General features: G+C 37.0%; 1 protein-coding gene across 2 annotated transcripts in view; it reads right to left on the minus strand.

Moving 5' to 3' along the window:
• Positions 1-357: 357 nt before the first annotated feature.
• magi3b (membrane associated guanylate kinase, WW and PDZ domain containing 3b) overlaps positions 358-24,433 on the minus strand; it is a 117,253-nt gene continuing 93,177 nt past the window's right edge. Inside the window, exons 9-21 of one of the 2 annotated variants that reach the window (XM_039693399.2) lie at positions 21,851-22,045; positions 20,158-20,778; positions 17,024-17,055; positions 15,004-15,163; positions 14,393-14,487; positions 14,074-14,266; positions 13,782-13,961; positions 12,414-12,599; positions 11,879-11,966; positions 10,824-10,929; positions 9,602-9,739; positions 8,703-8,838; positions 358-6,974 (exon numbers count right to left, since the gene is read on the minus strand). In XM_039693399.2, coding sequence (XP_039549333.2) covers positions 5,998-6,974; positions 8,703-8,838; positions 9,602-9,739; positions 10,824-10,929; positions 11,879-11,966; positions 12,414-12,599; positions 13,782-13,961; positions 14,074-14,266; positions 14,393-14,487; positions 15,004-15,163; positions 17,024-17,055; positions 20,158-20,778; positions 21,851-22,045 — 3,107 coding nt within the window. In that variant the 3' untranslated portion in view covers positions 358-5,997. Of the gene's footprint in view, positions 6,975-8,702; positions 8,839-9,601; positions 9,740-10,823; positions 10,930-11,878; positions 11,967-12,413; positions 12,612-13,781; positions 13,962-14,073; positions 14,267-14,392; positions 14,488-15,003; positions 15,164-17,023; positions 17,056-20,157; positions 20,779-21,850; positions 22,046-24,433 lie in introns of both variants that reach the window. The other variant, XM_039693398.2, reaches the window with a different exon arrangement.

Consider the following 24,433-nt stretch of genomic DNA (forward strand, 5'->3'; position numbering starts at 1 on the left):
TGTACGATAATTGTCTTTAAAATGTAGTAAAGTTAATGTAAAATAAAGTTAACGTAGCCTACAATAAAGTAAAGTACAGACACTCAAAAAGTTTACTTAAAGTAAATGTACTTTGTTACTGTAAAGCGATCAAGTCTCTTCATAAAATTTGGACTAAACCGCTCAATTCATATGGATTTGTTTTATGATCTCTTTATGAAAATCAAAGTGGTAGTATGTAGTTGTCAATGGAGGGACAGAAAGCTCTCATGACTTCATCAAAAAGTTTTGAGACCGTTCAAATAATATAGAAACTCGCTTGATTTTTCAAAAATACATTTGATTTGATTTCGCATAAAACTTTACATGACCAGAACACCAGGATATGATTTTATTTTCTATACACTGACTTTAAATATTTCCTCCCATTCTTAAATAATTACTTAGAAAAATAACGGCACAAATTTACATATTTCTATTCTTGGTTCTGAGAGAGCACTCAGCTATTTTTTTATAAAGGTGCTGTACAATATTTAAACATTTACATGAATCAGACCACATTATATTGAGACCATATGTATTTAGTCTAATATGAGGTGATTCTAGGCCTATAACTTTTAAATATGAACACATATATGAGTTATGTACAGCAGATGCTAACATTGCTTTTATGACATTTCTTTCACGTTGTCAGAGTTTCGAAGTCTGTCATATGCACAAAAAACACAATGTAACACCACCACAACTTAAAGTGTACAACAATCTTGTCTTTGTAATTAGTTTGGGTTCTCATCCTTTATATCAAAGCTGTGTCACACAGCTGTTAGTTACATATCCAAACCCTGAGGTCATAGTCACTTTACACACATGTGGAATGGCCATCAGTCCTTTGGTATTGATAAATCACTTCACACCTTACACATTAATCTTGGCCACATTTCAGACCTCAAAACCCCAATAAATAAGCCCTTTCAGAAACCTCCCACAACTGATCATGTGATGCAAGCATGTACAAAATTAGCTGATGATCATCTAATAGATAGTTAGAAGACATTATACCCGCAACAATCCTATTTTTAGGAGTGAAAATCATTTCTCCCCTACTTCAGACAGTGATTCTTATCACATTAGGGTGAATCTCTCTCTCTCTCACACACACACACCAAACCTGTCTAGGTCATATTTCACCAAATCAAGAGAAAAAAAAGAAGAAACCTTAATTTGCATAAAGACAATGAAGCCTAATGAAGTCTATTTTGGCATTGTGACATTTCTTGCATAAATTGTAAGCACATTTCTCCCCTTAAAAAATCTCTGTAATTGATCCATACAGTTTGATTTTGACGGAAATGATATGTTTTATATTCTCATTATTTAGTGCAATATAAAATGTATTTTAATATTAATATTGATTAATTAAATTGTATATATGAATATAAAATGCTGTATATACACACATCTTTTGATATTTTAAGTGTAAGTTAAAGGTATAACAGGCCTCATTTTCTTCATGCAAAATATTTTTGTATAAGTAACACTTTACTTATTGCTTTTATATATAATGCATTATAAAATATGTATTTTTTTATTAATTAATTGTGCCTTTTAATGCTTATTACTGCATTGTAAGGTGGAATCATTTATTATAATGACAATACTTATATATTCATTAAACACACATTTAGAAATTTGCATTAAAACCTGACAAACAATTTCAGAAGTAACGAGGAATCTGCAAATATAATGCATTATAATGTACTGTACATTATGAGAATGCATCATAGTTGAAGTCTTTAAGTAAAGTGTACCATTTCCTCTTGAATTTGAGATGAAATATGACCCCTTTACATTCTTTACGAGATTCACCCATGTATACATTGGCTTCTGGTGGTCATAAATCAAAGGTTGACCAGCATAAAGTAAAGTATAGCTTCATAACCGAGGGCTTGAATTGCTTGCACTGCTTGTCTTCATCTTGAGTAGACTGGACAATCCATGTACAGGAAAAAAATAAAATAAAACATAAAATAAATATTTACTATATTAAATCTATTTAAAAATACATTTGCATGTACCATTTGTTTTGTGACAAGTCAAAACAGTTGCTACAAGGTAAAACTACCACGGTGCTTAGCAAGAGCCTGGATCTCTACACCGAAATCAATGTCACAATCTGTTATAGCTACATGTATCTATTCATATACATATTTCGATAAATAAAACATTTGATCATCTTCTTGGTATCTTAAAGCACAAGTTTCTGGTCGTTTGCAGTTAGAATATTTGGAGATCAGGGAGTCAAAGACATGGAAGAGAAATAGAACAGTCTGAAAAGTCCCTGGTTCTTATTTACAAAGTCCGGAAACATTAGAGATGACCTGCACGGGTCAAAAAAGGCATGCAACAAAACAAGGAGTTTGCATGCAGGAAAAATAAAGATTCTTTGGGGTAAGGACGTGCTGTTTTTAACCGAAACAAACTTGCATTGTCGTTTTGGTGATTGATGGTGCGTGCCGTGTTCTCTTAAATTGCATAAGGAAGGATTGCATTGTGATGTCAAGAGAGTCATTGTGTTGCTTAATGTCAGCTGGCTCGAAGGAAATTAAAAGGGAGCTCCGTGCGTCTGACCACAAAGCCTCAGAAATTGCCTGTCCAAGATGATTAAGCAATGATCTCCATAAAGCGGTTTGTATGACGCCTCATGTTAAATCAGTCTGTTTGTGTAACAGCGAGACTCCTGATTACAAACATTTAGAAATTATTTCAATGAGAAGCTCATCCTGACCACTGTCCAACATGGTTCACGTCATACGCTACTGTAAGCAGAAGTAAGCCTGGACAGGAGAAAAACAAGGTGTAAGGCCAAAAACATATTTGTGGAAAGCGTGTGAATGCTTGGTCTATGCACTGAAGGTACAGAGCTTGCATTATTGTGGTGGTTATAAACCTCTCTATTCAATCAGGTGATAAAGGTAAGACTAGGGATGTCTGTGCCTTTAAACCAGATTGTTTATTACTCAGATAGCTAGCTTTAAACAAGTCAAGAGCTAAAAGTTGCCATAAAATGAAAATTCACTGTTTATTGTGAACAATTGACCTATGGCTAAGCCACGCCCCCTCCACTCACTCGGACAAACAGTCAACATTCGGGGACAGGCGCTATGGCAGCTGTCACAGTAGGAGACATTTCACAGGAGGCAATTGGTGATTTTTGGAGATAGAACGATTACATATCATCTGGAAGTCACCTAAAGGGTCTTAACTATGCATTGGAGGGTAACATTAAAAGTCCCCGTGAAATCAAAATTGAACCTATTTACTTTGTTAGCGCATATTACTAGTCTTGTGGTGAACAATTAATCCATGCAAGTAAATATATATTAAAAAAAATGTTTTACCTTGGTAATCTTTAATCAAAATCTGAAAAGTTACTTCCGGTCTGGAATGGTTTCTTTTTCTGATGACGTAGGTTTCACAGCTTGGGTGGGGAAACGCTTAACCACTCCCCTCGAACCGTTAGTTTGCTATGAGCGAGAGATGGAGAGGAGGAGCGCTAGAGTAAAACCCTGCCCTCTGTTCAATATTCCGTTTCACTTGGAAATACGTCACAGCACTGGAGAAAAATTGTTTGCAACTTCCGGTTCACGGGGACTTTAATAATTTTGTTGTTGAGAAGGTCGATGAAAAGCTCCAGCCAAAAATGTATAGGTCACAGTGTAAAAGTGATAACCCGCATATCGTTGCCATCACCGTTTAGTGCTACAGTATTTACATGAATCATTCAGCACAACATTGTTAACATTTGTTACCTCGGTTATTTACAGAAACGTTAATGAAGCTAAGTGACATGATGTACAACACAGCTAGAAGCTAACGTTAACATTTTCTAATGTACGTCTAACGTTAGCCAAACGTTACGTTAGATATTTTTAAGATAACGTTCAAATACGTTGTTGACTTCACTTCGAAAAGATGTAGACATCCTTGTTTAATTTTATCCACGTTTAGTTGGTGTTGTGGTCTAGCTACCGCATAACTTTATCCAGAGCCACTTATCTTGGTTGAGATGTGGCTTGGGAAAGGGTAAAAAAATACACACCGTCGCCCAGCTTCTCGGGAACCTAGTGTCGGAGTTGCATCTACCCCATGCACACTGTTTGACCATTTTAAACTTAAAGGGTAACTAAACCCCTGGTCAGAGCCTGACTCCACCCACTGGAAATATTTGAAAATGCTGAAAAAGCGGAGATAGAGGGGACGAAATAGATGCTAAAACACTCTATCTTGATCGTTTTCAATGCTCACAATTCCAACTCCTGACTCCCTACAGTGGTTTTGACGACACAAGATGTTTTTTATACTGCCAAGGGCGTAGCTCGCGTGGTGAGCTGAAACCTGGGTACGTCACGAAGTGCGGAACATCCAATAGGAAAATTCAACTGTAGTAGCCACCGTTCAACCTGAAGAGGGCAGCACTAAGACGTTTTTACACCGTATATTGTAGAAATTGAACACTTTATAAACAAATGTCAAAAAAGTTACTCGAATCAATGACTGGTATTAATAAAGGTCCATTCTTACAGATCATTAACTAAAAAAAGTTGGTTAATTGTTTAGTTACTCTTTAAAATGACAAGAAAAACGAATGAAAACTCACTAACTGCGACACATTTCAATGGACGTGGAAGCAGAGAATGTCCGAGTGTATTGGGTTAGCTGCGCACTGTGATTGGCTCCTCGCATTTGAGGGCGTGGCTTAGCCATAGGTCAATTCATTGACTGCATGCTCCCATTCAGACCTGACTCTGTCCAATCAAAATTTGATGGACAGAACCAAGTCCCTCACCAGCATTTGCTTTACTATGGATGCATGATTTCAGTTGAATGGCCCACAATTTCAGTAATCGCAAAAAAGTAATCAACCTGAGTATACTCAAAAAAGTCCTGAAGCTCGTCGTATACGTTTTTGAGTTTTCCAACTTGATTTTTTACAGTGTCGGCAACCCGTTAAGAGAAGTTCCAAGTATGTAGTTTCTGAGCCATTGGACATACAGTAGACTTGTAAAGGAAAATCCATTGAGTACAAGATGTTTAGTCTTGTAGTCAAGGGTCCAAAGTTTTCTTCAAATGTATGTGCCAATAAACCAGATGGGTTGTAATTCAGGTTGCTAGCTATAAACACGTAACTTGCTCACCAAGATTGTCCTCCAGATGTTGCTCTACCATGACAGCAGACGGTTTCTGCTAATGTGCCTTATAATGCATAAATAACAATGACTATGTTTACATGCAGCCAATCTTCGGGTTATGGTCGGGTTAAGGTCACTATTCGGGTTTCTGAAACATTAGGAATAACCCGTTTACATGCTTGAGCAGAGAGAGTTTCTCCTGTATACATGGAATTGCAATATCCCCATGTAAACGCCGACGCACGTTTAGCGTCTAGACGTATGAACAATCTTAAGACGCAATATGCGTCATTTCCGATTCTTCTTCCTGTATCCAAACACAACAACAACAACAACAACAGCACGCGGATAATGAATAGTTTGGGGCAGATAGCGATCGCCTTTGTTTGCGCTTTGATGCTGGTAACGTTACTGACCTCGCTCCAAAAGTATGCTGTGCTGTGTCTCGCCTGGTCTCGCCATGTTTACTTCCGGTACACTACACCTGGATTTTTGTATGCGCCGAGAAGTTTCTCTACTCAAAAGACCAAGATTCCTTGCGAACAGAACATGCGCAGAACACAAATCACTATGGGGATATGCCGATACGCATTTACATGACCAAAAAATCGGGTTAGAAAAGGGGTATCATATCCCGGTTTTTAAAATCAGGGATATGAGCAATATTCAGGTTTTTACCTGTGTTTACATGGCCGTTCGTGACCGGGTTATTGCTAATATCCAGGTTTTGAACGGGTTATTGGCTGGATGTAAACCTAGTCAATGTGTGAAATCTTAGCAAGAAGAGTTTGCATTCACGTACATGCATATGTTTCTGGTCTTAGACCTTCTATTCCCAAGCATCCTCGATCTGCTCGTGAACATCTCGCATCACTTCCTCGTGAGTGAGAATGCGTGCATAACTAGGAATCTTCCAAAGGCCATGGTTTAAGGGTCCTGGCTGATCAAACACTTGACTCTCTCTAGTGGTAACTGAAGCTGCATCTGTGGTGACAATGACGTCATTCGGGTGTTCACTCTCATTTCCTTCTCTTTTGTTTTCATCCTTGTCTGTAATCACTTCCTTCTTGTTTTCTTCCCTTTGATCCCTCAAAGATCCCTTCTCCTTTGTTTTTTTGCTCTTCATGTCTCCCTCCTGTTTTTTCTTCTTTTGGGTGTTTTTGAGCTTAGCCTCCCCTATTGGCTCAACCGCTTCATCCTCTTTTTTGCTCCTCGCTTTTCTCTCAGTTCTCAAACTCTCCTCCCGTTCTTGGGCCTCACTTCGCTTCCTTCCTCTAGATTCCTGTTTTTTCCTCCTTTCAGCATCACCTTTCCTCTGGTCCACGCTCAGTGTGCCCTTTGCACGGCGTTCCCCTTTCTGTCCCTGTGTTTCTCCAAATGCCACTTCCTGTCCTTCACGCTTTGACTTCTGGGGGCTGACTGAGCGACTGTGTTGGCAGGACTTTCTGTTCTTGTGGGAGTCTTGAGTGCTTTGTTTCAGATTTTCTTTGTAGCTGCGAGCTTTGTCTTTGGATGAGCTTTTGGGTTTCTCTGTTTCTCCGAGATCAAGGAGATTCTCTGCGGAACGACTCTTGATGCGGCGTTGCTGCGAGACTCTGGAAGAGCTGGTGTTTCGTGGTTTGGCACTTTTCTCCCTCTTGCTGTCTTTAGTGCGAGGATCCTCGCAGGCCAGATCCAAGGAGCTTGTCAGGTCTGGTGTTCCCTTCTTCGCTGAGGTGGATGATGGATGAAGGAGAGGAGAACTGAGAGGAACGTTGGAAGTGTTGGATTCCGGCGGATCAGGAAGGATAACATCTCCTGTAGAACCTAAGGATGAAAAGATTTGCAACTAATTAAAGCCTTATTAAAATTTATCATGATAACCTATTTTTTTTTTTTTGAGTGATTTTGCATACACGTGCTTAATTCCAGAATGCTTGGTTGTTGTGGATGTCTGCACATGCATTGCTATGTAGTTGACAGAAAGTTATGGGTGGTTGCTAGGCAGTTGCTAGTGTATATATTAGAACTGCACGATTCTGAATATATCACAATTTTACTGTTTTAAAGAGAGATCACGATTCTGAACAGCCAATTAAACAAAATAACATGTAATTTACTAGAGGTTCTAACAAAATATGAAGTGCTGGAGTCAATTTAAAAATGTTTAATTAATATAAAATGAATTATTGAATGATTATTCAATGACTCGCTCATCATTTTTTCACTTGTTCATTACTGTATGAATCAGCGTTTTTGAATGAATCTCTTGAATGAATGATTCAATGACAATACATTTTTAACAGTCCTGGTAATTTAATGATGTAATCGATACAATCATTATTTGAAGTGCCAGTATGATTTTGTCAAAGGTTTAATAGACAGGTGAATTGTTGTTGTTTAAGAATAAGATCGCGTGGGTGTTTGAATTAAAATTGCAATATTTTAACGATTGATTGTGCAGTTCTAAAATATATATAATTGTCTTATTAAAGGCGTAGTTCACTTTTAAAAAAACCTGCTGATAATTTACTCACCCCCGTGTCATCCAAGATGTCCATGTCTTTCTTCAATCGAAAAGAAATGAAGGTTTTTGATGAAAACATTCCAGGATTTTCTCCATATAATGGACTTCAATGGAAACCAAACGACTCAAGGTCCAAATGAGAGTTTCAGTGCTAACTGTTCAAAGGGCTTTAAACGATTTCAGACAATGAATAAAGGTCTTCTTATCTAGTGAAACGATAGGTCATTTCAAAAATAAAAAAAAGTTTACGTTTTATAAGCACAAATGGTCGCCTTGCTCTGTTCTGTGATGCGCGTTCGTGACTCTCCTGTTCGAACTTTTTTCAAGTCATGACTCGAAGGGTCCTAGATAAGACCCTTATTCATCGTCTGGTGTCGTTTAAAGCCCTTTGAAGCTACACTGAAACTTTCATTTGGACCTTGAACTGTTTGGTTCCCACTGAAGTCCATTAAATGGAGAAAATCCTGGACTGTTTTCATCAAAAACCTTCATTTCTTTTCGACTAAAGAAAGAATGACGTGGACATCTTGGATGACATGAGGGGTGAGTATATTATCAGCAAAAGTTTTTTTTTTTTTTAAGTGAACTACTCCTTTACTATAAACTTGGACAATAAAGAAAAATGTTTAGCAATTAGAAAGCATAGAAAGTGTAGAAAGTGTGAAAGTCCCATTACCAAAGAAAAAAGACCTAGAGGAAAAGAGGCTGTTAGTGATGATGTTCCTGGGGGCAGTAACACATCGCAGATGAGCTTACACAACCTGCACAGAAAAGAAAGAAAGAAAGAAAGAAAGAAAGAAAGAAAGAAAGAAAGAAAGAAAGAAAGAAAGAAAGAAAAAAAAAGAAATAAAAGAAAGAAAGAAAGAAAGAAAGAAAGAAAGAAAGAAAGAAAGAAAGAAAGAAAGAAAGAAAGAAAGAAAGAAAGAAAGAAAGAAAGAAAGAAAGAAAGTTAACTTGTGTGGTCTTGATGTTCTTACAGTATGCTTATATATCAGCACAGCATGATCCTGGTTTGTGTGATTACTCACTGTTCTCTGCTAAGAGGGCTTGTGGTCGCAGTAACAGTAGCACTTTGTTTCCTCCAGCTTGGATCAGCTCAATGGCTCTAGTGTGACTAATGCCTTGTGTCTGTTCTCCATTGATCTCCACTACCTGATCTCCAACCTGCAGAGACACAATCAGCCAAAAAGATCATCGGTAACACTTTACTTGAAGGGGTGTGCAAAAGACTTACATGACACCTTCATAATCATGACAAATGTAATAAATATGAATTTAAGTTTTATGCATGTTTGTGACAACTGTCATTAAGTGTCATTCACTCAATTGTGACATTTTTAATGCAAATATGACATTGTTTGAGATGTCTTTGTTATGACACCTTGACATAAACCAATACATCATAACCTGCCACAACCTGTCATAAATATGATATAGCAGATTAATTATCAAACTTAAGAAAACAACTAGCTTTATTGGTTAACATTACATTAACTGTCAGGTGGTTGGTTTTAACATTGGCTGTCATGAAGCCATTATAACTTTTTAACACTTAATGACAGTTGTCATTAACATGCATAAATCCTATTTCATATTCATGACATATGTCATGTCATGGTTATGAAGGTGTCATGCCAGTCTTATTCACAGCCCTTCAAGTAAAGTGTTACCAGATCATCAAACACATGAAAAACATTGTCACCTTCTTATAAGGTTGTACTTCACAGCACTTAAAAAAAGCATTTCTCAAGACATCTGTAAACAACGGTTTGACATATTTAGATTTTGATCAAAAAAAGGTTTTTTTGATCAAAACATTTTACTACATTTAAATGCACTCCCTAAAATTTCTGCAGAAGATGCAAAAAGTCTGCCGATTCCATCCACAATATGCGAGTTATTAAAGAGTGGTGTTCTCTGTACTGACGTGTATCCTGCCATCTTGTAGAGCGGGGCCGTCCTCAGCCAGCCGCAGGATGTAGAGGCCCATGTTATACTCTGTTCCCCCTCTCAGACTAAAGCCGAAACCACGAGGACCACGCTCCAACTCAACTGCAATACAGCCCTAGGTGGAAAATACACACAAAATGCAATTTATTCCAGTGATGGCATGAATATATATGAAGTATAACCCTGGATTAAATTACTTTAGTCTTGGCTTAAATACCTAGTGTATGTATAATGTATGACATACTGTATATTGGGGCTTGCATGATATTAGAAAAAAACTGACATTGCAATATTTTGCTTTTTCCGCAATGACAACAATTTCACCAGATGATTTGAATGGCTCTATTTGTTGAGAATCAATCGTTCTAGGATGATTGAGGTGATTTTGTAGCAGAGCACATCTGTATAGAAAATAATAACCACATTACAAGCATAGATAATAATAACAAACGGGGCAATTCCAAGAGCGTCCTCGCACGGACCACCAGTGCTCGGGCCCTAATACATACAATAGAACAAAGAGACAAATGAAATAAGCAGTGCTTTATGTTTTTCAAGTAAATCTAACAGTATTCAGGTACGGAAAATGAATTATCAAATGTAAAATAACATTGCAGTCTTCACTGTATAAATTAAATATAGTTCATACAAGCTACAAAAGTGATTTTTCTCTTTCTCTTTTGTTGTCTGATTAACATTGGTGACACAAACACCTGCGGGTATACTTTAAAAGATGAATGCACAGATCCAATATAATGATATGTATGTTTCCATTGTTTACAACACATTATTGACTTAATTTTAACTTAATTTTGCGTGCAAGCTAAAAAAGAGAACTGAATTCGGTGTTCACATGCTGTCTGTGTGCGTTCCAGTCTTCTTACGTTTGATGTTTAAACTGATAGGACTTTAAAAACGCATGCAAATGATACACTTTTCCTCTATGATGTTTAAACTTTGCAATTAATCTGCGCTCCGGACCAGTGAGCTGCTTGACTACGATCCCTATATTGACATAGCAAATCCAGTAATGTGTGCATGTGTGCATCGTGATATCGATGCTAAAACGATATATCATGCAGCCCTACAATATATAATATAATATAATATTTGTATTTTTATTTTGCATCATATTACACTAGATGTGATGACTTTAGATAAAGTTTAGGTACAGTTTATGATATAAGTGTGACTCTTACCTGTTTTGAGTTGGCGACACACAACGTTCCTTGTTCACTCATGGGAAGAGCTTTATACTCCGTCCAGATGAGCTCATCCCTGATCTCATCCATATCCAAATTATATCTGCACATGAGTAACATGTATTATAGATCAGAAGGCAGGGTGGCTTAAAGGGATAGTTCACTTTGAAACTATTTTTTGGTATGTTTTAGCTTACCTCGAGGGCATCCAAGATGTAGGTGTCTTTGTTTCTGCAGTATTTTGAATTTTGATGTTTTTAGGTCAAACTGTTCTTGTCTGTCAGTCATATAATGTAGGTATATGGTCACCAACTCAGAGAGCATGCTCAGAGAGGTCCAAATGAAACATGATTTAATGACTCGTAAATGTAAGTACACATTGATGGCCTAAGACACGAAATAAGCGGTTTGTGTGAGAAAACGAACAGTATTTATATCGTTTTTACCTCTTGTAACCACAGCCACGTCCAAGTGATCTGAGGGCGCGGGCGCGTATTCTCATTATTTACACAGAGATTTCAGAAGTGTTACCCTACACTGTGAACATCTAAACATAGATATACATGAAATCGCAATGGAAGAAGATTTTGGTACATCAACAGACCCCGCGAGAGATCACTTCCGGCGCTTTCCAGCGCTTGTGCAGAACGAAGCGCCTGCACCCTCAGATCACTTGGACGTGGCTGTGGATACAAGAGGTAAAAAACGATATAAATACTGTTTGTTTTCTCACACAAACCGCTCTTTTTCTGTCTTAGGCCATCAATGTGTACTTACATTTCATTTGAACTCTTTGTGGTGGACCCCATAGACCTCCATTATATGACTGACAGACAAGAACGGTTTGACCTAAAAATATCAAAATTGAAACTACTGTGGAAACAAAGACACCATCTTGGATGCCCTCGAGTTAAGCTAAAACATACCAAAAATTAATTTCAAAGTGAACTATCCCTTTAAATCCTCCATATGTGATTGGAGGTTAATTATATTGGGTATATGGTTGTATAAGCACATTTATAGTGGTCTAAATATGTAATAATGGACTGCACCTCTCATCCTGAGTGTTTTTGAAAATCTTGTGCTGAGGTGCTGGACTTTGTTTGGCCGAGCTTGCTCCTGAGGGCGGACCTTTGTACTCTAAACCGCCAATCAAAACAGATGGATTGTCATATGAAATGCTAAGTATTAAAGTTTTTTTTTACCTCTGTATTATGACATAATAATGATAAATAAATAAGATCAAGAACGTTTTAACTACAAAAGCCTCTGTCAATTAATGCTTTTTTGTTGTATTATATTCATACCTGGGAGCCAACAGAAATCAAACATGACAGAGAAAAATGAACTGTGTATTTTCATGCTTTGTATTTTAAATAAGCTAGTAATTGGTCTAAGTGCCCTTTTTAAAACGTTCAATTTAAATATGCATGCATAATTAATATCAAATTCTGCTGTGGATATTAGCATTTTAATTGAAGCTACATCATTGCCCTGGTGTGACAAATCAAAGCATGAGGCACAGGTTGAGAATGCAGGAATATGTACTGCGGCAGTATTTATGTGACATTTCATTATCTCACTCACCGTCCTCAGGAACCACGGTGAGCGTGACTGAGTTCCCTGCGTCTTTGATGAGCTGAACAATGTCGTTGTGGGAGAGCTCCACAATGGACTGACTGTTCACAGCGGATATGCGGTCGCCCACATTCAACAACCCGCAGCGGTCAGTTGGACTGCCCTCGATTATTCGTCCAATCTTATGAGGAATCACTGCAACACACACTTAGGCAAATCACTTAGCAGAATTAGAACGGCTTGAGTTTTATATATAGTATGTAATGATATAATGAATTAACTGTCTGAGTTTGTGCAAAACTGCTGGATGGAGCGGAATGGAACGGAGCGCATGGGTCCCAGGACACTCTTTAAAAGTTAAACTACTGTATGTTTAACACGACATGCCAAATGCAATGCAGGTGACACAAAATACTCAAAAAACAGCAACAAGTTTTGATACAACTGCCACGTACTTCCATTTACATGTGTATGGCTGTATCGGTGATACAAAGGTAGAAATTAAAGAAATAACTTTGAGATGAAAAACAATACAGATTTAAAGAACAGCACACGGTGAACATGACATTAAATCGCCACTAATAAGGTCAAATTAAATTATTAAATAAAAAAATAATATAAATAAAACATTTAAAAGTAATAGACAGGTGAACTTTAGTAGACTTTACTAGTTGTTGATTACTGTATATATAAAATAAAATCAAACTAAATAGAATAATAAAATAAAATAAAATGTAAAAAATCAGGAAAAATATTTTATTGTTTTTAAAAATAAAAAATAAATAGATATATATATAATCATCAACTAGTAAAGTCAACTACTTTTAGATGTTGTATTTATATTATATATTTTTTTTTATTTCTTTATTTAATAATTTAATTTAACCTAAATAGTGGTGAATTAATGTCATGTTGACCATGTGCTTTTCTTTAAATGTTTATTGTTTTTCATCTCAAATTTGTTTCTTTAATATATATACCGTATATAAACAATTAATTGACTTCTTTATTGCCCCAAAAAAACTGTTCTGAACTTTTCTTTAAATGTTTATAATTTTTCATCTCAAATTTGTTTCTTTAATATATATATATAAACAATTAATTGACTTTTTTATTGCCCCCAAAAAACTGTTCTGAATGTATATTCTAACAATAGTTTTTTCAAAATATGTCTTTTTAAACAACTAACAACCTTAATAATAATTTAGCAGTGAAATGCTGGTGCAGGAAACAGTGTCATAGTATTATGTGGTAAAAAACTGAATATTACATAAAATAAAATATAAGTATATAACCGTTTGAATAAGAACTGGTTCTTGATTCCAAATCCTAGCGATAAACATTTTGTGTAAATAATATCAATGAATCTGCTGTTACCTCCAGGTGGCGGTTTGCTCTTTGAGGTGAGAATGACAAATCCAAAGCCCTCATTATCTTTACGATGGAGTGTGATATCAAATGACTCCTGGTCCTTAACACTTGGCACCTGGATACGGGGAAGCCGGGGTGAGCCATTCACAAGTGTCATTGCCCCGCTCCCAACATTCACTTGGGCATCTATAGAGCAGAAGATTACACAGACTGACCTTTAATAAAAAGCTATTCAGGCAGTTAATTACACTCCAGCACTGGTTTTTATGTCTAAGGCCTGTCAGTCAGCAGTGCTCACCTCTGTAAATGACCTTCCTGCGCACTGAAAGAAGCACTTGTCCGTTACGTGCTGCGTTAGTCATCAGATCCAGAACTTGTTTGTGAGATTTCCCCTTTACAATGATGCCATCGATGCCAATGAGCTCATCTCCGGCCCTCAGACGGCCTTCCTTCTCCGCCGCCCCCTGGGGAATGATGGCACCGATGTAGACCTAATGGAATTAGATGGATAGGTCCATTTTAGAGATAAGACACAAAAGTCGATCTGCGAATAAATCACATAAATACAATTCATGTAAATATTCAGTAATGTGGTTACGGAAGAATGAAGGACTTACTGGTTGTTCTGAGCCCTCTCCCCCAAGCACACGGAAGCCAAAGCCTGTGTCCTGATCTCGCTTAATGAACACGTCCAACTCCTTAGTGTGAGGTGCTGCATAACAATAGACAGATTTCCACGGAGGTATGATAAATAAATTGGAAATAAACCACATTCATCAATACATCAAAAAAAAAAGTAAAACCAATAGGCCTATGTCACGAAATAATTGAAGACCGGAAGTACGTCTTTTAGTAGGGATGCGGCTCTTCCGGTTAGCTTTTTACAATGGTGGAGTCCGATAGATACCGCTGGACCAAATCTCTCTTGTAGAAGGTTCCTATTGGCAATACTGACCTGGTAGCCTTGAGTAAATTGTTTAAGAAAATGATTCATAAAACTTAAATATCAGCTAAGCCTATGTTTACTTTCTTCACTGACAGATGAAAATGAGGTAATTTTTCCCTATTGCACCTATTATCAAAATTTTAGGGTTCCCTCACCCACCAAATAACACTCAATGTATATATATATATATATATATACCCACCTACTAGAATGTTTTCAACATCATGGTGCTGTAAATTAAAAGAGTTTCCTCCTTGCTGTCTCAGCCCAGCAGAGACTCACCTATGCTCTCCGGCAAAGCTTTGGGCTTGCTGTAGTGGAGGGAAGCGTCTTGTTTTGGAGAGCTACATGGCAGTGTGTTTGAGTGATAGGTCAAAGCCTGGGGAACCATGATGTCATGGCAACGGTCCAGAGTCTCAGTACTGGCACTCATCCCCGGTCTCTGTTGGAATACAAGGGGAATAAAACATGCTTTAATACCACCTCGCAGAGTGAACATAGATATGGACCTGAACAAGCAACATTTACAGTAAAACGGATTGCAGGGTGTGTCTTTTGAAAGAATGCAAGCATGTGTATACAGATAGATAGACTACAGAAACAATGTTTTTTGTTGGATCTTGCCTTCATGGTCTGGTTAGTGGAAAAAATATTAATTACAGTTTCCATTTCAAGAGTGACACTCAAAAACACTGTCTTTCACGAAACCCACAGGAAAATACAGCCTGACACGCCCAAACTATTAATGGTTTTGTTTTTAGTTACAGAATTTATAAAGCATTACATTTTAAGCAACTACATTTTTTACATTTACTGTAGAAAATATAAGTGATGTTGTCCACACACAAAACTCACCACCATGATACTAAGTTGGTTGCCAAGGATTGCAATGTGGGTATCCTGATGTTCTGTTTGCTGGGGCATTACTAAGTGCTATGGGCTACTTTTCTGGGTGGTTACCAGATGGTTACAAGAGTGTCCTGGGTGTTTGATAATTGATTTCTAAGATTTTCCTTCTGGTCGCTAGAAGTTATTAGGTGGTTTCTAGGGTGTTCTGTGTGGTTGCCAGTGTATTTCTACGGTGTTTGGGTGGTAGTTAGGTGTTTTTGTTAGTGTTTTATTGTTGTGGTTACTACAAATAGTGTCATAAGTGTTTGATAACTGCTTTTTATGGTTTCTAAGGTATTTTAGGTGGTTGCTAGGGTGTTTCTAAGGTGTTCTGTGTGGTTGCCAGGGTATTTCTACGGTGTTTGGGTGATAGTTAGGTGTTTTTTTGTTAGTGTTTTATTGTTGTGGTTACTACAAATAGTGTCATGAGTGTTTGATAACTGCTTTTTATGGTTTCTAAGGTATTTTAGGTGGTTGTTAGGGTGTTTGTAAGGTGTTCTGTGTGGTTGCCAGGGTATTTCTACGGTGTTTGGGTGATAGTTAGGTGTTTTTTGTTAGTGTTTTATTGTTGTGGTTACTACAAATAGTGTCATGAGTGTTCGATAACTGCTTTTTATGGTTTCTAAGGTATTTTAGGTGGTTACTAGGGTGTTTCTAAGGTGTTCTGTGTGGTTGCCAGGGTATTTCTATGGTGTTTGGGTGATAGTTAGGTGTTTTTTTGTTAGGGTTTTATTGTTGTGGCTACTACAAATAGTGTCATGAGTGTTTGATAACTGCTTTTTAAGGTTTCTAAGGTATTTTAGGTGGTTGCTAGGGTGTTTCTAAGGTGTTCTGGGTGGTTGCTAAGGCATTTCTATTGTGTTCTTGGTGGTTGTTAGGTGTTCTCTTTATTATTGTATGTTTACTACAAGGTGGTTTCTATAATGTCTTGGGTGTTTGATAACTGCTTCTTATGTGTTTTATATGGTTGCTAGGGTGTTTCTAAATTGTTCTATGTGGTTTCAATGGTTTTCTAGGTGGTTACTAGGAATGTTTGGGCTGTTCTGGGTGATTTCCATGTTTTTGTTTACAGGCCAGAGTCAAGTGCCCACCCACAAGTCTCTATGGTTTTCTGATCCCTCAAAATCCTTCTTCAAAGTAAGTCTATGGGACAGTTTTGCCTGTTATATCATACTCAAGTGAAAATTGTACATCTAATCACTTAAAAAATGTACAAGCCACAGGATTAATTTATGTCGCCAGTGCAAATGGTGTGGAATGTGTTAGTGTTACTACAGTATCACACTTTAGTACTTTACAGGAAGGGAAGCTTGAGAATTGAGAAGATATTTCATAAGCACAAAACAAAATATTCTGCCATTTTCTCAGTTCTACAAGGTCATTATCACATCTGAAAATCTGTTATCATACTCACAGGTCGTAAACTCTTCACTGGTGATGTATGACCTAGAAACAGAAAAAAAAAAAGCCAAATGAGAGACATGTAGCACTGAAAGAGAAAAAAATGGGGGAACAGGCACTCATCAACAAACAGATGAAAGAAAAAAAAACAGGACGTCATTACGGAGAAAGTTTCTAGCCTTATTATAATGACAGCACTTCTTGGTTGTTGCCTCTCAAACATGAAAAAGGCATGAGAATACATTGTTTCAGTGCTACATTATTAATTCCCATCCATCTAACTAAAAAGCTACTCGAAGAGCAAATGTCATTCAAGTGCTTTAAAGTGGGGCGTTTCCTGAGCCAATTCCGAGCTGAGTAAAATCATGACACATGCATCATCTAGGAGCCATTAAAGATGGATAAAATAAATGTACATAAGAGAAAATTATGATGGATACTACACATGAATTCTCCAGTGAGAGAGACATTGCAAATGAGAGAAGTCATGCGTAAAATAATGACGCAGCAACACTTCCATCTGTCAATTCAGAACCCACGCCGTTTATTCATTCCCTTTGTTTTCTGACTTTCTCTTGATTGGTGTGATTTCCATTGAATTTAATGGCTGAACCATAAATGATGCAACTCACCCAGCCTTTGAGGGTTAATGAAACTGATTAAAGCACTGTCTCATTTCCCCCCTCCCGGTTTCGTTCAGCAGACAATAAATCCTCACAGAACTCTTTGCAGACACATCCTAAAATTCCCCTGCCCTGTAATCTAGACTCATTTCCCAAATTCCCAGCCAACCCCACAGAGTGGGTTGCAAAAATGCAAAGGGGCCTCTCCTGCCAACTGTGTCAGGAGCAACGGTCCATCATTCTTACATAATACCTTCCTGAGAGACGCAGCCTGAGTATGATCAGTGAGCGTGGAGGAGAGGAGAACCCGTGTGTGGCTAAAATGTTAAAATTATGAAGAGGGAAAAGAATGGAAATGATTTCTCACCTGCTGAAAAATGGAGAGATAAAAAAGAGACAAAAGGGGAAAGTGCCTTTATGCAATTCCCTGCTGAAAAGACCAGCATGCTAGAGCTGCTCACCAGTATACAGTCTGTTATGGATGCAAGTGGTTTTCTGAGAAACGTATAAATCTTAAGTGAAGTGCGTGTTTAAAATAAGGGGAAAACCCTGGAAATGGGGTTCTAATTCAATTCAACTTAATTTAAAAAACAAGATTTTTTTATATTTATTTGTTAAAAAGCATAATAATGTTCATGTATTTCTCAAAAAAAAAAAAAAACTGCAAACACTGTCCATTTTAATATCAGTGTCAGGTAAGAGTAAGATATTTGTCTAGATTTCTCTGCTCATTTATGCTGTTTTGTTATAAACATCCACTGCTATAAACTCAAGAAGTTTACTAAATTGTATCAACAAATAATAAATTAAAAGACATACTTATACGGGATTAGAATTTCTACTCAAACGTCATTTAAAAAACTAGTTCTATGCGAATGGGGCTTAAGAAAGTGACTTTTTGCAGTATACTCTTTCTAAATATTGTAATTTTACTTAAAAATACGACGTATTGAATGATGGCTTGACAGAAGCTTGTCTGAAAGTTCAAAGAATAAATAGTATGACTGTTTTATTCATGTTCGCTTTTTATACACTTCATGCTTGTCAAAGTTAAAGTCTTTAAAGTCTTTTCAGCAGGGTTTTACTAGGAATGCTTAAGATTCCTTTTGAGTGTGTGTGCATGTGTGTGTGTGTGTGTGTGATGGATAACAGAGGAAAGTTTTAGTTTGAAAGTCTACAAAATACCAAAAAAGAAAAAAGATTTCTTAAAAGATAACAAGACCCCTTTAAATTGTCATTGGTCACCATATGCCTATACTATATGGCTATACTACCTAAACTCTATAACTGCCTAAAGGCCCAAAACATACACTACACAAGAACTCTTACATTGATTCATTTGGCTGACATGTTTATCCAAAGTGACTTACATTGCAATCAAGCTGTACATTTGTGATTTAATACAAGATTCCCTGGTCATTAAAGGAGTAGTTCACTTTAAAAAAAAAAAAAGAAATTAAGGTTTTTGATGAAAATATTCCAGGATTTTGTCCATATAATGGACTTCATTGGGAACCAAACGGTTCAAGGTCCAAACGAGGCTTTAAACGACACCAGACGATGAATAAGGGTTTTATCTAGGACCTTTCGAGTCATGACTCGAAAAAAGATTTGTTAATTTAGATGAACGACTTCGAACAGGAGAGTCACGAACGCTCATCACAGAACAGAGCAAGGCGAGCATTTGTGCTTATAAAACGTAAAGTTTTTTATTTATTTTTTAAATGACAGATCGTTTCACTAGATAAGACCCTTATTCATCGTCTGGTGTCGTTTAAAGCCCTTTGAACAGTTTGCAATGAAACTCTCATTTGGACCTTGAGCCATTTGGTTCCCATTGAAGTCCATTATATGGAGAAAATCCTGAAATGTTTTCGTCAAAAACCTTCATTTCTTTTCGACTGATGAAAGAATGACATGGACATCTTGGATGACATGGTGGTGAGTGAACTACTTCTTTAAGGAGAAAGTATATTTAGTATGCAATACTTCAATGAGCTCATTGTTTCTGCCTTAAATGGTTAAATTGTTTAAAGTAATACATTTTTAGCTAATTGTGATTTTGTATATGTACATTTCTGAAATACATAAATTACACAGTTACCTCTGATAACAGATCGCTCTAAATTGTAATGTGGACGCATGCATTTTCTGTAAAGCTGCTTTGAAATGATATGTATTGTGAAAAGCGCTTTGCAAATAAATGTGAATTGAATTCAATTTTCTGTAAAGCTGTTTTGAAACGATCTGTATTGTGAAAATAAACATGGCATCAAACCTAGTGTTGCTAGTGCCATGCTTAAGCTACAGGAACACAGGACAAAGCAGTCTAGCTGCATTTTACATCATGCTGTGTTTTGTGTTAGAATGCACGTCATAACGCAAAAGAAATGTGCATTGGATTCACAGAATCGCCGCAAGAGCCACCATCAGTGTAAACGTTCGGCTTCTTCTGTTTGTGTAGTCCATGTTTATGGCCTAAACAGATCAGTGGGATGTGCCACACACCCTCCCGCTCTCTTACCTCCTCTCAACACCAACAGATTCACCTCGCTCCCCACAGGGAGGTCCTTCAGTATATCCACCACCTGCGCGTGGCTCAGCGTTTGCACATTTTGCCTGTTAATCTCCTTTATCACGTCTCCTTTCAGCAGTCCTCGGCACCACTGCTCATCCAGGATCATTTTCACCTTCTGCCCCAACGGACAGTCTGCAATGGCAAAGCCAAATCCTCCAGGCCCCTTCACGATTGGAACGCTCACCAGCTCCGGTTGCAGCATCCCCGTCTCCGGCCTATCGTTGGCACTGATGCCTCCCGGAAGCGCAGCGACCACCGGCCGCCCGTTGGCATCTGTGGTCACATAGTGAAGCTCTTGGGAGGAACCGTGGAGGGCGTCACCTTTGACCAGCAGCGGCTGGCCGTTGATGAGGGGTACCGCGGTTACGATCTCTCCTGTCGGAGGGGGAGGAGGAGGAGGAGGAGGAAGGTCCTCGCTGTCCGCATTCACGTCAGGGGGGAGCAAGTATCCGTGACAGAGGACCATGTCCACGTACTGGTTAATTGGGATGCACTGGAACATGTGGACCACATCTGCATGCGTCTTGCCCAAGACAAGTGTGCCGTTGATTTCCACAATAACATCACCTTGGATTAGAAGAGAGGAAATTTGACAGCATGGGAATGAGTAAAGAAAGAACTGAAGAAAAGAATCATTACAAAGTGGATGAACACTTTTTCTAATACGTTTGTGCTTTTGAAAGATAATAGAAATAGTTCACACAAGAATTGAAAATTCTTTCATTATTTGTTCCAAACCTGTGTATTTCTCTATAAAACTTTGAAGATTTTTTCAAACAGGTCTTTTTTATTTACACATCTGAAAAGCTACAAAAATCACACCGAGCAGTTTGTGTGACTTTATGGCATATTCCAAGTTTTTTGGAATGGGATCAGTGAATGAATTATTCTTTTAAATTAGTTTCTTTTCAATGACTCGGCAGATACAGTTCATGAATAAGACTTTTTCCTCACTCACAGACTCAATGATCCACAGCAGTTCTCTAGATAACGGTTATCAGTGAATAAGGATATACATTTCAGACTTTTTTGGTTAACATCTGGATTTTCTCTATATAATGGACTTCAATGGGAACCAAATGGTTCAAGGTCCAAATGAGAGTTTTAGTGCAGCTTCAAAGGGCTTTAAAATACACCAGACGATGAATAAGGGCCTTATCTAGTGAAACGATCGGTCATTTAAAAAATTAATAAAAAAGTTTAAGTTTTACAAGCACAAATGCTCGCCTTGCTCTTTTCTGTGATGAGCGTTCGTGACTTTCCTGTTCATCAAAATGAAAAAATCTTTTTTCGAGTCATGACTCGAAGGGTCCTAGATAAGACACTTATTCATCGTCTGGTGTCGTTTAAAAGCCCTTTGAAGCTGCACTGAAACTCTCATTTGGACCTTGAACTGTTTGGTTCCCAATGAAGTCCATTATATGGAGAAAAATCCTGGAATGTTTTCATCAAAAACCTTCATTTCTTTTCGACTGAAGAAAGAAAGACATGGACATCTTGGATGACATGGGGGTGAGTAAATATCAGAAAAAGTTTTTTTTTTTAAAGTGAACTACTCCTTTAAGTCACACATAGGTTAACTTTCTAATAATTGTGGATGTTTCACCAAACACCTTTTACCAAACTAGGCATCACTCACCAGAGGCCATCTTGTTGTCCTGTGCGGCGGGGCCATCAGAGAGAACGTTCTTCACCTGCAGGAACTCATCAGGTCGGTCTCCACCAATGATGGTGAAACCAAACCCCTGCTGGCTCTTCCTGAGAGCCGTGTGATACAGCTCCCCCTTCAGTTGGGTGGCGTCCCGTGTGAATCCAGGTGTACCAGCCGCTCCACCTACAGAGACAGATGAGAAGAAGACATAGAACATCTGTGATGACTTCACATAAAATATGCACAAAGACGAAACTGTAAACAGCTAGACATTGATATAGTAGATGTGTTTGATACATACAAGCAACAAATACGGAAGTGTATTGCATTCACTTGAAGAAACAAAATCTACTCTGTTTTTCTGAATTAAAAAGTTTTTGGATTTGAATTAATGACACTTCCGTATCTCAAAAATTAGGAGTAACTAATTAGTTCATTAAACAGAGTAAAAAAAAACAAAAAAACTTTTTTTCAAGAAAAATCTCATAATTCTGAGATAATTAACACGTTAATTCAGAAAAACAGAGTAGATTTTGTTTCCTCAAGTGAATGCAATACGCTTCCATACAAACGCACATATTTTCTTTTTTCTATCATGTTCCTAATATCAGTAACCAAAGCCTATTATGGGATACTTTCACTAATATGGTCAAAAAATAGACCTGAAACATAAATTAGACCATAAATTAGTCAACTGACAATCTCAGGAGGTTTTTTTCTAAATTTTTCTATCAATTTTATATGAGGTTTGCACTTTTGCTGTAAATAAATTGTAGATTTTGTTTAAGAAAATTAAAGACACTATATATATAAATGGGTAACCGGGTTAAAAATGTAACCTTAATTAAAATGTAATTAGGTAAAAGACAGCCTGTTTGATAAACTTCAAAGTGAGATTTATGAATGCAGTTAGACAGACAGACAAGATAGATAGATAGATAGATAGATAGATAGATAGATAGATAGATAGATAGATAGATAGATAGATAGATAGATAGATAGATAGATAGATAGATAGATAGATAGATAGATAGATAGATAGATAGATAGATAGATAGATAGATAGATAGATAGATAGATAGATGATGGATGGATAGATAGATGATGGATAGATAGATAGATAGATAGATAGATAGATAGATAGATAGATAGATAGATAGATAGATAGATAGATAGATAGATAGATAGATAGATAGATAGATAGATAGATAGATAGATAGATAGATAGATAGATAGATGTATAGAACAACAGACAAAATAGACAGGCAGATTCCATGTAGCTATTATTTTCTTGAGCAGGATTGTCCTATGTATGACTGACATGTAATTAAAACAGCAAATCATTCCAAACATCTGGCGTAGTAAACATAACCATTAACAACTCTATCTTTGACAGAGTAGACAGGACATTAATCATTAGCGGACTCGACCTCACACTCTTTTAATATACATCCATCCTTTGGGTTCCCAGAAGGACTGAGGGAATGACAACACTTACATCCTCAGTGTTGGACAACCTTCATAAACTTTCATCACCAGGGTGTGGAGTTTTCCAGCTAATGTTCCATGCCTGTAAGTGAGAGTTATAAGTGCAACTTTGTGTTTTACTCCCATGGCTGCTCTGACTCACACTTTTTGTACTTCCTTTCAGTAAAGATGAAAACAGTTTTCCAAGTCACCAGCGAAGTTTCGAAGACTGGGCATCACACTGTTTTGATGAGCTATTGTACTGCATGTGCTGTAATGACAGCTGAGAATCTCTATGGAGGAATGCCTGTCAAAACATTGATTTTGCCATTTTCTCCAGGACAGATTAGAGAAAAGAGAGGAAATTATGATAGTGAATGGGTTTTGAAAATTGTCCCAGCAAGACAAGGGAATCGTCTGTGTCTGTAACGGGTTAACATGTCATAGGATGTGCACTCATATATTGATTTTCCCTTAATTATAATCTAAAGTAACTTAAGTTGCTGGTTAGTGCCACCTATTTAACTGCAACCAATTGTAAGTGTGCTTGGGTTTATCGTTATATTAATAGAATATGAAAATATATTAATATGTATTATTATGTGTATTAATAAACAATCAATGTTATTATATTCACATTTTTGTTTTTAACATTCTAAATATTGGTATAATAATTAAATAGGTTATACAAAATAAATATAAATCACAAATAATATATATTTATTTTATTCAATTACCACTAAAAAGTTTGGGGTCAGTAAATGTTTCTATTGTTTATGAAAGAAGTCTCTTCTACTCACAAAGGCTACAATAAAACATTAAAATTGTGAAATATTATAATACCGGTAATTTAAAATAACTGTTTTCTATTTTAATATATTTTTAAATTTAATTTATTTAATTTTCAGGATCATTACTCCAGTCTTCAGAGTCACATGATCCTTCAGAAATCATTCTAATATGCTGATTTGATGCTCAAGACACATTTATCATTATTATCAATGTTAAAAACAGATGTCCTGCTTAATATTTTTTTTATTAATAGACTCTTTGATGAATAAAAAACAGCATTAATTTGAAATGGAAACATTTTCTAAAATTGTA

This window comes from Pimephales promelas, chromosome 8 (assembly GCF_988280905.1).
Source record: "Pimephales promelas chromosome 8, fPimPro1.hap1.1, whole genome shotgun sequence".
Lineage (NCBI taxonomy): Eukaryota > Metazoa > Chordata > Actinopteri > Cypriniformes > Leuciscidae > Pimephales > Pimephales promelas.